The sequence below is a fragment of the Columba livia genome, chromosome 21 (genome assembly GCF_036013475.1).
Source record: "Columba livia isolate bColLiv1 breed racing homer chromosome 21, bColLiv1.pat.W.v2, whole genome shotgun sequence".
Taxonomy (NCBI): domain Eukaryota; kingdom Metazoa; phylum Chordata; class Aves; order Columbiformes; family Columbidae; genus Columba; species Columba livia.
In genome coordinates this window covers 755025-767570 of record NC_088622.1, presented here as the reverse complement: position 1 = coordinate 767570, position 12546 = coordinate 755025, and the positions used below count along the sequence as shown (strand labels likewise).

The 12546-nt window shown below is 48.6% G+C and overlaps 1 protein-coding gene across 6 annotated transcripts; it reads right to left on the bottom strand.

Moving 5' to 3' along the window:
* Nucleotides 1–439: 439 nt before the first annotated feature.
* WRAP73 (WD repeat containing, antisense to TP73) lies at nucleotides 440–11328 on the bottom strand. 6 transcript variants are annotated; one of them, XM_065037867.1, is made up of 12 exons: nucleotides 11166–11328; nucleotides 10313–10465; nucleotides 9645–9761; nucleotides 4253–4325; nucleotides 3855–3958; nucleotides 3598–3684; nucleotides 3333–3467; nucleotides 3164–3241; nucleotides 2325–2430; nucleotides 1895–2020; nucleotides 1370–1561; nucleotides 440–931 (listed from the first exon to the last, which is right to left on the bottom strand). In XM_065037867.1, the coding sequence occupies exons 1-12, from the start codon at nucleotides 11232–11234 to the stop codon at nucleotides 771–773; spliced, it is 1401 nt and encodes a 466-aa protein (XP_064893939.1). In that variant the 5' UTR covers nucleotides 11235–11328; the 3' UTR covers nucleotides 440–770. The 6 variants fall into 6 exon arrangements, with proteins under 6 accessions (XP_064893939.1, XP_064893940.1, XP_064893941.1 ...); XM_065037868.1 differs by having other exon boundaries at nucleotides 440–880; nucleotides 11166–11327; XM_065037869.1 differs by lacking the exon at nucleotides 1895–2020.
* Nucleotides 11329–12546: the final 1218 nt, after the last annotated feature.

Sequence of the window (12546 nt, the reverse complement as noted above, 5' to 3'; positions counted from 1 at the left end):
TCCCCTCCCGATTGGCACGAAGCTCCCATCTCAGCTGCCTCTAATATATCACTCTAAAGTATCCGTTACGATCCTTCTTGTAAAGATTCAGTGTAATAAATCTACGGTAGACCAGGCACAGTTACCATCACCTGGTAACATCTTAGTCTGGAAAAGCAAAATTACTATTACAGATGACATGATTTGCTTTCTGAACAAAGAACTTGTTTTGCTTTAACAGTAATCGATTTGCTAGAAAGTGTCTTACTGATGTATCTACCTCTGCTACAATATTTGATTCTAATACACCAGAAAAATCAGTTGTCTCACAAGACCAGACACTTGTGTGCAGATAACTGTGTCCTTGTGCTGGGATAAACAGCTACATGATCACATCACTGATGATACAGAAACAGCCTTTAGAGCAGAGATGTGCCCGTTTATAGTTAGTCATACCAAGTTTGTAACTATCAAAATATTTATTGGAAATTATAAAATTTAAATAATAGCTATACATTATATACACATGGCTACAATTTTAGAAAATAAGGTTTCATAGTTGACAAAGTGCAGGAGAATGTTCAACTACATCAATATGGAAGTTTTCCTGAAATCCAGACTTCATTCTCTACGCTTTAACTGCTACATCGTGTCATCCAAATGCAATCACAGTACTTCACACACTGGAGTTTGGGTGAGCTCCGGCAAATAAATAACTTATAAATATAAAAACTTCAGATTGGGCAACAGGGTCTGACCCCTTTCCTCACTCTTCCTCAAACCTGGGGTTGTTATTTTATCTCTTCTCTTTCTAAGTAGCACATGCAGAAGTTGTCCTTGCCCAGAAGCGCCATGGAGTCTCCACTCGCGTGCCAGGAGAGGGACACGATCTGGAAGTCGCCTGCGGACACAGAGCAGTTCGTCAGCGAGCAGCTGTTGGTCTGGGCTCTCGCTGCGAAAAGGGAGCTGGACTAAGTCACACACATCGCAACAAACCCCCTCCACACCTTGGCAGCCTCGACAGGGCGTCCGATTCTGTTCCTGCTGCAGCAGAGCCTGTCCCCACAGCCACGCGCATGAGCTGCACTACTGACTCTGCCCAAACCTGCAGCTCCGTTGTACTGCAGAGACCAGCGGAGAATTTGTAGACTCAGTTTAAAAGCAGACAGATGTCACAAGATTGTTCAGTGGTGCAGAGCTGCGCACCCCGATGATGCTGCCACTCGTGCGCAATGGAAAACGTCAAATCTCTGCGATTTTCTTTCTGTTCAATGCGCAGAAAGGCACCGATGTGATCTAGCTAACGGCCTTCTTTCATTTACTGCCAACCATCAAATCTCTCATCACGTGGGCTGACCTAAGAGTGGTTCAGGTGTGTTTTGTGTCTTACCTTCCAAGGGAACCTGCACGGCCACGCAGCCCGCTGGGGACCACAGGTAGACCTTGCTGTTCCCTGTGCACACCGCGAGTCGGGGCTGCCGCGGGTCCCACTGGAAGGACTGGACGGCGCACAGCTGCTCTAAAACCACAAACAGCTTCAGCTTCTGAATGTCCCAGATCCAGACAGCGTTAGGAATGTTATCTGTCAGGAAAAGAGGAGAGGGATAACATGTGAGCTCACATACATGTGAAGACGTACAGAAAGCATACTATTTTCATTAAATACAGAGCCAAGACTGAGGAAATGCACCAATAAGCAGTTTTGGCAGCTCACAATACTTCACGTACACCAGAAGACATGGGCTGAGCTCCCCCTGTAGCGACATGTTTGCATAACAAAGAGCTGATTTCAAATGGGGCCACAAGTCTTCCCATAGTGCTACATAACCGATCAGTTATTGTCCGTGTTTCTCTTCTGAAAACACAGCACACAACGAACAGGTTTGCCCTCTATCACAGGCCAGGACGAACTCACCGTTTTTGGTTGCCAGGAAACAGTTATCTGGACTGAATGCCAACATCCCAACTCCCATTTTGGGATTTGCCCTGTCGGCAACTGGTTTGATATACTGTAAAGAGACTGGCACCTGGGAAATGTCATCTGCAACACGAAATAAAAGTACTTCACTAAGCAAAATATTTAAACTCCAACTGTTGACCTCCCCTCATCTCTGAAGTGATAGGACCATATTTTACTCTTCTTTAAGAGGTTCCAATCAAAATCTTCAATTGCTTTAAGATATTTCAACTTCGTATGAACAGCTTACTGTTCTTGCCCTTCTCTAAGAAGGGAAAGGCTGGAAACCCAGGCGCGTCTGAGATTAAACTACTTAAAAGAAACAAGTTTTGCACTAACATTTGACATGGCAAACTCAAGTGTCTGGTTTGAGTAAACTTTGGCTTACATTTACTGTGTGTGCTGAAGAGAGAACTAGCCAGCGCTCTTGTTGGAGGGAGGGAAAGTCTCTCTGTTTCAACAGATGGGGATTTCTCCACTTCTTTATACACAATCTGCAAAGAACCAAGTGAGAGCTCTACAGAGGGAGAATTTGAACATGGGCTATTACCAAACCATCCACATCCCACTCACCCGTTCTCAAGTGTACAGGGTGTTTCAAAAAGAGGGACCCAGTTTCAAAGCCAGTGATACAGTCTGTCCAGAGAGCAGACCGGTGCATGCAGCACCGCTACGCTGCGTGTTCTTTTTACCCTGGCAGATGAGAACAGCTTGTGATTTCTGGAACAAGAGCTACAGCTCTCTGCCTGCTGCCAGCTACCCCGAATCAAACTAAATGATGGCAGATGTTTACAGGAAACGCTCGTTAGGTGAGCTGGATGGGCTTATACATACAAGATGTAAATCTGATCACAATCCAGCTCCAACGCTGTTTAAAATCATGAACTGTGTAAAGCTGAGACAAATATCTCCTGTTATGTTCCCCAGTTTGCCATCAACTGCATACCCAAATCTGAAGTGCCATCATCACCTACAGCAAAAACACACTGGCATATGATGGAAGTCATCTGAGACCTGTCAGTGCTAAAGCTGAGAGGATCATACATGCGTATTCCATCAAACTTGAAAAGATTTCTCTATTTTTCTTCCATACAAATTCTCATGGCATTTCCCAAGCCCTTTTCACACATTATGAGGAAGAAAAGCAAGGTCTCCAGAACGCAATGGAATTACTGGCATCTTTCAGGTACAAATAGCAGCAAAGCACTATTTTGGATCCATACTTACAGTTTTGGTGTTCGCAATGGTTGCTGGATGCTCAAACTCTGTGATCTTCTTCCAAGTTACATGGTTCAAGATACGCACCTCATTCAAGAAAGCATTGCAAGACAGAACTGTTATGACAAAGCTCTACAAGTGGTTTAGATAAAAGACAGAAAATAAACCTCTTTCTTACCTTTTCATCATAGCTGCCAATTGCCAAGAACTGACTGCTGGGACTCCAGGCGATTGACTTGATGCCTAGCGACCACTCATACGCCCGATAGGTGGACAGCAGTCTGCCATCAAGGGAGTACAGCAATATTTTATACTGAAACGTAAGTACAGGCTTTCATTATTTCAACAGCGGCTAACGCTAGTTATTTTAATCACTGCTTTATACATGGTGGCTACAAACCAGCTTGAACTCTCCAGGAAAATAATCTGCCTTGTCCTCATACCTCCAGACACGTATCCCACGCCGCCAGAACGCAGCCGTTGGGAGCCCATTCGATCCCAAACAGATCTTGCGTTTCAGTGTCAAAATGCTGCACCCAAAAGAGAAAAACCAAACCTGTTTGAAATATTGTACTAACAAACTACTGCTACAGAAGCGCACGTGCAGCCAAGGAAGGAGCCAGGTGATGGACAGAAAACGTGCTGACAAGCCTAAAGGCAGATCAGCAAAGCAAGCAGGGAAGGTAAGGACGTGTCTTACCCTCAGGAGCTGCCAGTCACTGCACACAAAGATGCTGATGAAGTCCTTGCAGTCACGTCTTTCTGCTACTGCCATATAGCGGCCATCCTTGGTGAAAGCGATCCCTGCCGACGAGACAACGGTCATCAAACGAGAGAAGACTGCACAGGATACGTGACAATTCTTCAGTGACAAGCAGCTACTCCCGATTTGGAGAAGTAAAAAGAGAAGGAAAAATATCTTCACAGAAGATCACGTTAATCAAGGCAATGCAGAGCGTTCCTAATTTGCTTGTGTTGGCAGTTCGTAAACTTGGAATGCACCATTTCGAAGGATGCGGCTTCCCAGCTACCGCAGAACTTGAGCGTGCTTCCTGCCATAGGAAAAACCACCATTCCCGTTAGATTTGTGACACTTACCCTGCTGACAGGCTTTGGGATACTTGATGTAAGACACAGATTTTGTACACAAGGACCACACAGTTATCCGCAGCTGTCACAAAGAGACAAGGAAGAATTTGTTTAGTTTTGCATGTAAAAAAAGTAATAAGTAAATAGAAAACCATAAACCTAATTCAGCAACACAAACCAGCTCAATATACCTTCTGTGCTTAACTAAACTCTGCAGTCATTCTGCGTAGCTCCATCAAGAAGCCCTAAGAAGTAACTGCGAGGAATTGTCTCCCACTCCTTTCAGCTATCAAGGCTGATTCCAAACCAGCATCACAGGCACGCTGGATACTCCAGACACACACAACACCAACGAGGATAAAAGCTCTCCATTAAATCCAAGTTACTGACATGGGCAGGAACCCAGCTACAGGGCTGGCAACGTATCACACACAGACATTTGTCAGCTGGAAAAACACCGTTTCATCACAGAATCTGGATGAGAAATGAGAAGTTACAGCAGCTTAAAGACCTTGTATCTCTTGGGACAGGGCTACTAAGTCTGAAAATGTAGCTGTATTTTCAACTTCTAGACACAATCAGCTTAGACAGCTTATTTGCACTACGCTCTTCCCTCCTCAGCCCCACACGAGAATGCGACACTGAGTAACTACTGAAAGAATAAGAAAAGCACCAAAATACAGTAACAAAGCAAGGCACGGAACGTCCCGTTGGGGTATTTCTGGAGGCTGGTGCACCCACAAAGCCCCGGGGGCACAGAGGGGCCGCAGCTGCCAGGCAGCTCTGCGCAGCCCCTCAAGGTCACGCCGGCATCCTGGGAGCTCCGCGTTGCCATCTGCAGATTATTCAATTAAAAACAAATACTTACTCTCCCTTAGCAACAGCAGCCACACCAGACATATGTGCATTAACCAGTATGTCATGTGAACCTTTGCATTTATAGCTGGAGTGAGGAATGTTTCCAGTGTCTTATTTTTCTTGTGTTTTCCTACATTTTATTGCACCAAGGTAAGAGATTCTGGAAGAGACGCAGGTAAAACTCTTTTTGCAATAAAGCACCATGGTCACAGAGCTGCCCTTTCCACAAGTACTGAACAACAAAATTAGTCCTCATTTATCGTATAAGTAGAACTTGAGCACTGTCTACCCTCTCAGCATCCTCCTAATGGCACAGGTGTGCAATTACAACTAGACATCTATAGTACCATATTTATGTTCAGTAGGTCCCAGAGGAATCCACTAGATGAACATTAATCATGTTTTATCACAGCAACTGCTCACTTCCGGACATACAGAAATACAGCATAGTTAGACTGCTCTTCATGCAAGATTTACTTTAAAAATACCGACACAATGCCTACTCGCATTCTTCTATAGCAACTGCAACAGTGATATGTTTCTTGCTCCTATTAATTGCAGTGTTACATGCACGGGCTGCTGGTCCTGCCTGGACCAAACCACGCAGCACACACCACGCGCATTCTCCAGCCACTTAATACAAGCTTAGCAGCTGCAAGTTTGAATGCTGAGGTCTGGATCATGGCTTTTCCTGACAGAGGCACCCAAGTTGAGGTTTGTGCTGCCGCTCGGCCCCACAATCAGCCCCCCGGCCCGCTGTGTCCATGCTCTCCTGCCCGGCTCCCGGCGCGAGGCAGAACCGCGCTGCCCACACCCAGCTCGGCTCCGTCACGAGAGGAAAACCTGCGAGGTGAGAAACAGCACGTGGTGTGCAGCTCCGGCCGCCAGCCCGGCCCGAGACTGCCGCAGGGCCACCCGAACAGCCCTTCTGCACCCATCGCTGCCTCCTCCTTGGGACAGCCCTCTGCTGCTCAGACACAACCGGGTCGAGCTTTGTACCTCCCCAAAGAAGCCCCTAATCACGGTTTCCTTGCTCATTCTCGTCACACTGCGCTTCGCTGCGGAGCTGACACCAGAAGTTTCAGTAGCATTAAACACTGGTATTGTTGGAGTAGCGCCTGTATACGTGTCCCCAACACGCCACTGCCAGCAGCTACGGCATAAATTGTAATAAAGCTCAGAGGGTCTAAAAAGAAAGCCAAATACTTCAAAAATTACAATAAATTGCATTGCTCTTCTTTGCTTTTCTCAGAGACGTCGTGGGGAAGAGACAACTAATTTTACAGCAGGGAATAGATTGTGGTTCGTTAAGTCTGCAGCGAGCACTTCACCGGTCATTCTGGTACTTTCTCTTTAGCGTAAACGACTCGATTAAGCAGAGTTGTCAAAATAAAATCCTAATGATAATGGTGTCTGAGAAGTTTTCAGCTGTTGTTTTGCAGTGGAAAAACAAACCAAAAGCAGAAGCATTTTTAAAATAGCCTAAAAACAGCTGAGAAATAAAAAGTATTTAGATGGTAACGTGATAAACAGTCTCCGGTGCTGGGTTCAGGACTACGTCCCGATGTTGACGGCTACAGGCAGGTGTAAGACTGGTGATTTTCAATAGATAAAAACACACTTTTAAACAACCTGGCATCTCAAATGACCGTCAACTTTTGTCCCAGACTTGACTGGGTCACAAGGCCCCTTACATAGCAGTGTCTGTCAGCACCGGATTTCAGCAGATTATTCAGAGCACATTCCTCGACAGAAAGCATTTTTCAACCAACGGAGCCATTTACAGTTACCAAGGATTAGCTCCAACATACACAGAAACACACACACTTTTCCCCGCTGCTGTAGCCTGAAAGAAGCTCCATAATGCTTCAGAACCTAACATGGAACTAGAGACGTACAACATCTGTGGCTCTTAAAAGAAACACCCGAAAACATCACTGCTGATCTTCAAACTATTTATCACAAAACCTGAGTCCGGAGGAAGCAGCCGATCCCTCTGCTTTCTCCATGTCTTCTACGTGCAGCTCTTGTTGAAGGTCCAGGTGAATTTGGCTGGAATGAGGGCACTGTAAGAGGGGCGGTACCTGCCGCACCACCTTCCAGGGGACAAAGGGACCACGTGGAATGTCTCTGCGTCCCACCGCGCGGGCACGCAGACCTGCCCTGGAGCGGCTGCCAGCGGGACAGGAAGCACCAGCTACAAAATAAGTGACAAGCGAAAGCTACAGGACAAGCAGCTGCTTTCCAGTGCACTGCATGAATCAACATGATTTACATGGAGTTTCAGCTTTTTCAGATCAGTCAGACTTTGCGTAGCAGGCTTTCAGAAAGTGTTTTTCCAACCAATTTAGATTTGCTCTTAATTAGTTAAATGAGGAAAACAGTACCTCTGTCTTTTCCCCCCAAAGAACCTGCTTTTCCTAACAGAACTGTACTCTAGCTTGATATGAACGAGGTGATGAAAAATGAAGTTGCAGCTATTCTGACCACTTCTTACGTGGAGCTGTAAGGCATAAGCAGACATCTAAAGAAAAGTAAGCCTTCTGAGTGTGGAAGTACCTTTGAACACCTCCAGCTGCCCAGTAAAACCAGTCTCACTTCGCAGTTTGCCAGTCTGGAGAGCAGCACCGAGGGTCCCCGACAGACAGAAGTTCTCCAGTCCAGCACTGCAAGAGTTTACAAACAGGCCCAGTCTTTCCTGCACCTCAGCAGACAGCACGAGCCCTGCACGCTAACGCTGCAGCTAACATACAGCACAAAGATGCTTTCGGAATTCTGGAGCAAGTAACAGGGTACTACACACACTTCTGTAATTAAGCACGGTAAATTCCTCTGCATCTGCCACTTAGACTGCAAGTTAGCTGATTGATAATTTTTCTGAGGCACTGGTAAGTATGGATTGTTACAAATAAATCAGCACAACCATATCCTTTAAGAAAAAAATCTAGGAATAAGAAAGTTATTTGTGAGCTTAGCATGGAGCCCACATGTTGACCCGAAGAATTACAAGTATGAGTAATTAGCTGGCGCTGTTTGAAAGCGTCAGGCTACCAAAGCCGAGCTGCACTGGCTGACAGGGAACCCCTAAGCCCTCCAAGCAATCGCTGAATTTGATAACGTGCATAACACAGCAATATTAAGTATCCTGCCAGTTTCTGTCTCGAGCACTACTCGCGTCTGTCCCACCAGACTGCGGATTTAGCAGAGAGCATCAACACAACTCAGACACCGGCACAACCGGGCAGCTGTCTGACAAAAGCTAATTTAGCAACCTGTTTACAGCTGGAAAGAAAACTTATCCCCACACAGATGCCAACTTGGCACAGGCTTAATGAAATCCTCTAAGGTCAAACCGAGTGCTGTTGGGAGGCAATAAATACTTGCTCTTCCACCCCCACACGCACATGCCATGAGCTACTCACTGGTAGCACGTGCAGCAGGCTCCCGTTGGCGTTGGATCACCGCGCTCTGCCTGACCAGCGCGCGCGGCTTTTCTGACTTCAGCCTGAAATCCTGGACTTTCTGAACCACCACTTTAACCACCACCAGGCTGATTCATTCCTGGGAAAACTAAGGCCTAAACTCATTACTCCTCGTGACCCACTATCTAAAGGGGTAGGGGAATGGTAAAAGATCGCTTTATAGCCAGAAAATCTCTACCCCAGTCAGCACTGAAATCCTTGCCAGCACTAAACGTTGTTGCCAGAGAATTCCACCACGTGTGCATCAGGAACTGCACCGTAGTGTGTGCAAGTTTCTCCCCAGGTTCCCTTGAGAGCACCAGCATTTGCACCAACTCAGTCCGCACACACAGCTGATAAAGCCCCCAGTCGGTATTCCACTGACACTGGAATTTGCACAAAAAAGGGAAAAATTTTGCAGCGTGAATAAAATGAATTGTCAGCTCCAACGAAGGTGGAGAGTCTTCCATGTCCCTTCCAACAAGTCCAGTGTCCAGCAGCCACAAACCGATTTGGATTCTACTTTAGTGCGGATTCCAGAAAATGTTTTTAAATCAATAAGCACTTACAGGTGTTTTAGTTTTAAGTTTGCAAGTTGATCTATCAACAGCAGTCTGAGTACCATGTGTAACATCAAACAATTATGAAAGCATTCCCAGGATCTGGATCTAAATCTCATCTCACCTGAGACCATACTTTATCATTCCATAGCCACTCTTAAATGTTTATGGCTTGGGTTTTTTTTTGCTAGAAATCCTGAGTCTACTCCGAGCTACAAAGAGTACATTCAATTTCTAAAATTGCTTCAATGAATGCCAGTTATCCCTACACTTTTCTCAAACACAGAATTTTACCTTCAAAGCTAAGCGTCCATTTTCTACCTTATGATGAGAAGCAAGAGGATAAAAAGTTAAGAGAACAACTAACATCTGAACTGGAATTAACCTAGATATGAATATAGGAGACCTATACCAGCGTTCTTTACCACCACTACAGCTTTAAGAGCTGTAGGTTATTTTAAGAGGCAAAGGGCAGACAGTAACATCTGATACGGTCGAGAGTAACCGTGACTTCACACTTACATGGAACTCGGTTGTATTGAGAATGTGACGACCATCCGGACTCCAGCATGAAGCCACCAACCCCGCCGAGCCCTCGTCTATCTTGCAGTGCCAGTCCGGCTGCTCCAGCGACCAGACCTGGGGCAGGGAGGAAAGCGAACAGGCAGCTCAGCAAAACCTCTGCTGGCGACAGCACCCCCGGCTCCGGCACCGCAGCCCAGAGAGGTCGGGAAGCTCCGGAAGCCCCGGCCATGAAGGACTGGCGCTGGCTCCCGCTGCAGAAGTAAGCCCCACACCTGTCTGCTAATACTAATTGTAAAGTAAGGTGGGTTTTTTCTGTGCAAATATTGTGAACATCCAACACTTGGGAAAGAAAAAAAAAAAAAGTTTAGTTCATTTAATAAGTTTGCATGTATTTATTTCCTACTGAACTAGGAAACTGGTAAGATAAACTCCAGTTTTGATTTTTTTGTGATATTATTCTGAATTTGTTTGGGGTTTTGCTTGTTTGTGTTTTTTGGTTTTTGTTTGTTCATTTTTCCCAAGTAAGATATTTGTCATTGTTTTAAAAATATCAACATCAGCAGCTACGTTAGCAAAAGCACTGAACTAGTGCTTGCTGTTAAGCAGCTCACGCCACACACGAACCCCCGGTAGGAAATTATTCTCCGCCCTGCTTTTGTCCTCACCTGGACAATCCCGCGCTTGTACATGGCACACAATATGAAGAGGGAGTCCGAGGACCACTCGATGTATTGGATCTGGTCCAGGCAGGTGTACAGCTGGAGCACCTGGAGGGTGCTGGCGTCCCGCACCACCAGACGGAACTGCACGCACGAAGCCTGAGCAGGAGCAGAACCAAAGCCCTCTGTGAATTTTGGGCTTGTTCTGGGCAGGAGTTGGACTTGATGATCCTCGTGGGTCCCTCCCAGCTCAGGATGTTCTGTGATTCTGTGAAAGCTGAGCTGGCACCGACACCGAGCTCAGCCCAGGGCTGCAGCTGCGCCACGACCAACCGCTGTCCTGCCACCTCAGCCGCAATTAGCGGCTTTAATTTCAGAAAGGATTAACGTGCGCTCTGCTCTACAGTACAAACAGCTAAACCAGGAGGGTTTAACTAACCACTGCTGGTTTTAACTCTGCTTTTAAAAATTATTTTTTGCCTCATAACTAGTATTTTATTTAATTAACCTTAGTCGGGTCTCCACTACATCGCTGACTACGAGCCGTTTAGCAAGCAGGCCGTCCGGTACACCCCGTTACGTGTTTGCAGGAACCACAGGGCTATCGCCGCTCCCTCGGCCTCCCGCGCCGGAGCGCGGCGGGCCCAGGGGCTGCCCGGTTCGGGGGGGGCCTGCCCGGGGCGCTGTTTAGAGGCTCCCGGCGCTGCACACACGCACCGGGCCGGCCCCACCGGTCCCCGCGGCGGGAACGGCTGTTGCCGGGCGCTCCCCCAGGGCCCAGCGGTCCCCTCAGGCCGCGGCGGGCGGGAGCGGCCCCGCTTTCCTCCGGCACCCCCCGCGGGAGGCGGTCTCCACTCACCAGGCACTTGCCATCGGGGGAGAACCTGCCGAGCAGGCCGGAGAGCTTGAACAGCTCCGAGAAGTCCATGGCGGAGCGAGCGGGGCAGCGGCGCACCGCGATTCAAACCCGCCCGCCCCGCCGCCGCCCCGGCCTCGCCCCGCGCCGGAAGCGGGTGGAAAGGGCGGGGCCTCGCTGGCTCAGTAGCCAATCGGAGCGGGCGGGCGCCGCCCCGCGGCACGCCGGGAGCTGTAGTCCTGGGCGGGGCCGTGCGGCGGCGGGAAGCGGCGGGAACCTGCCAGGCAGAGTCATTGTCATTGTCATTGTCGTGCAAATGAGCCGTTTAGTGCGACACCGCGAGCCCGGCAGCCGCGCTCAGCCGAGGCGGCCACGGCGCGGCCCCCAGCGCGGCGCGTTTCCGCGGCAGCATCCCGCGCGCGGGTGCAACGGCTAATGACTTCTGGTTAATTACTGACAGCAGCGGGAGAGCAGGCGGGATGTCCTGGGAGGTTCCCCAGCCGGGACAGAGGGACTGCGAGTTGCAATAGAAATAAACCAGTAAACAGGGTGCTGATTGGATTAGACTAGATAAATAAATAAACGAGTAAAGTTTTGGGGGTGGAAGAGCCGAGGACGGGAGGATCGCCAGCTCAGGGGGGAGTCCTGGAGAACCCCTCCCAGGGCACGTATTCCCTTGGGAAGCAGCCCCAGGGCAGCCGCTGGGGGGACCGAGGACCATGACGGTGACATCTGTGTCCTAAAGACGGTCTGAGCCCTCGGGCAACGAGCACAATGGCTGAGGGGGCCGGGTCTGTGTCCCCTCCCTGCTGATCACAGCAAACGTTTGAGTCTTGTTTTGATTACAGATCGGGCGTTTAGGCTCCCAGAACTGGTTCCAGCCCCCAAAACTGGTTGCAGCCACCCCGGTGTGTTTTGGGGCCGGGACACGTGTCCGCGTTCTGCTCCTGCCCATAGCGGAGGGGCAGGATGTGATGTGGCAGCTGCTCACGGCCACCGCCCGCCCCGGGAAGCCAAGGGCGGGTGCCTGTGGTGTCTGTCCCGCTCTGAGTGGGGACGGTGACGATGATTTAACGGTAACAAACACCCCGAGTCACCGAAAGCAGGTGAAAGGGCAAGTGACAGTGAAACAACCACGTGTCAGTGAGAAGGTACATCAGTGAGCCCACAAGGTGCATTAGAGTCTCATGGCTGATGGTTTTTAATCAGAACTGTTCTGCCTTCATCCCCTGCCCCTCCACACGAGCCTTGGCAAGCTGTTCTCCCAGCCTGGGCTGTCTTGGTCTTCTGACACCCCGAGAAGGATGCGCTGGTTATTTTGACCAACACAAGCACAAAACCAACTCAGCCATCAGCCTGGCCAGGGGAAGAGCCTCCTTCAGAG

Excerpts from the sequence above, each read along its gene's own strand:
- WRAP73 (XM_065037867.1), bottom strand. The coding sequence starts at position 11,234 with ATGGACTTCTCGGAGCTGTTCAAGCTCTCCGGCCTGCTCGGCAGGTTC. Across the intron at positions 9,762-10,312 it reads ACAAGCGCGGGATTGTCCAG|GTCTGGTCGCTGGAGCAGCC; the intron begins GTGAGGACAAAA and ends TCCCTGCCCCAG. Across the intron at positions 3,685-3,854 it reads GTGACTGGCAGCTCCTGAGG|CATTTTGACACTGAAACGCA; the intron begins GTAAGACACGTC and ends TTTTGGGTGCAG.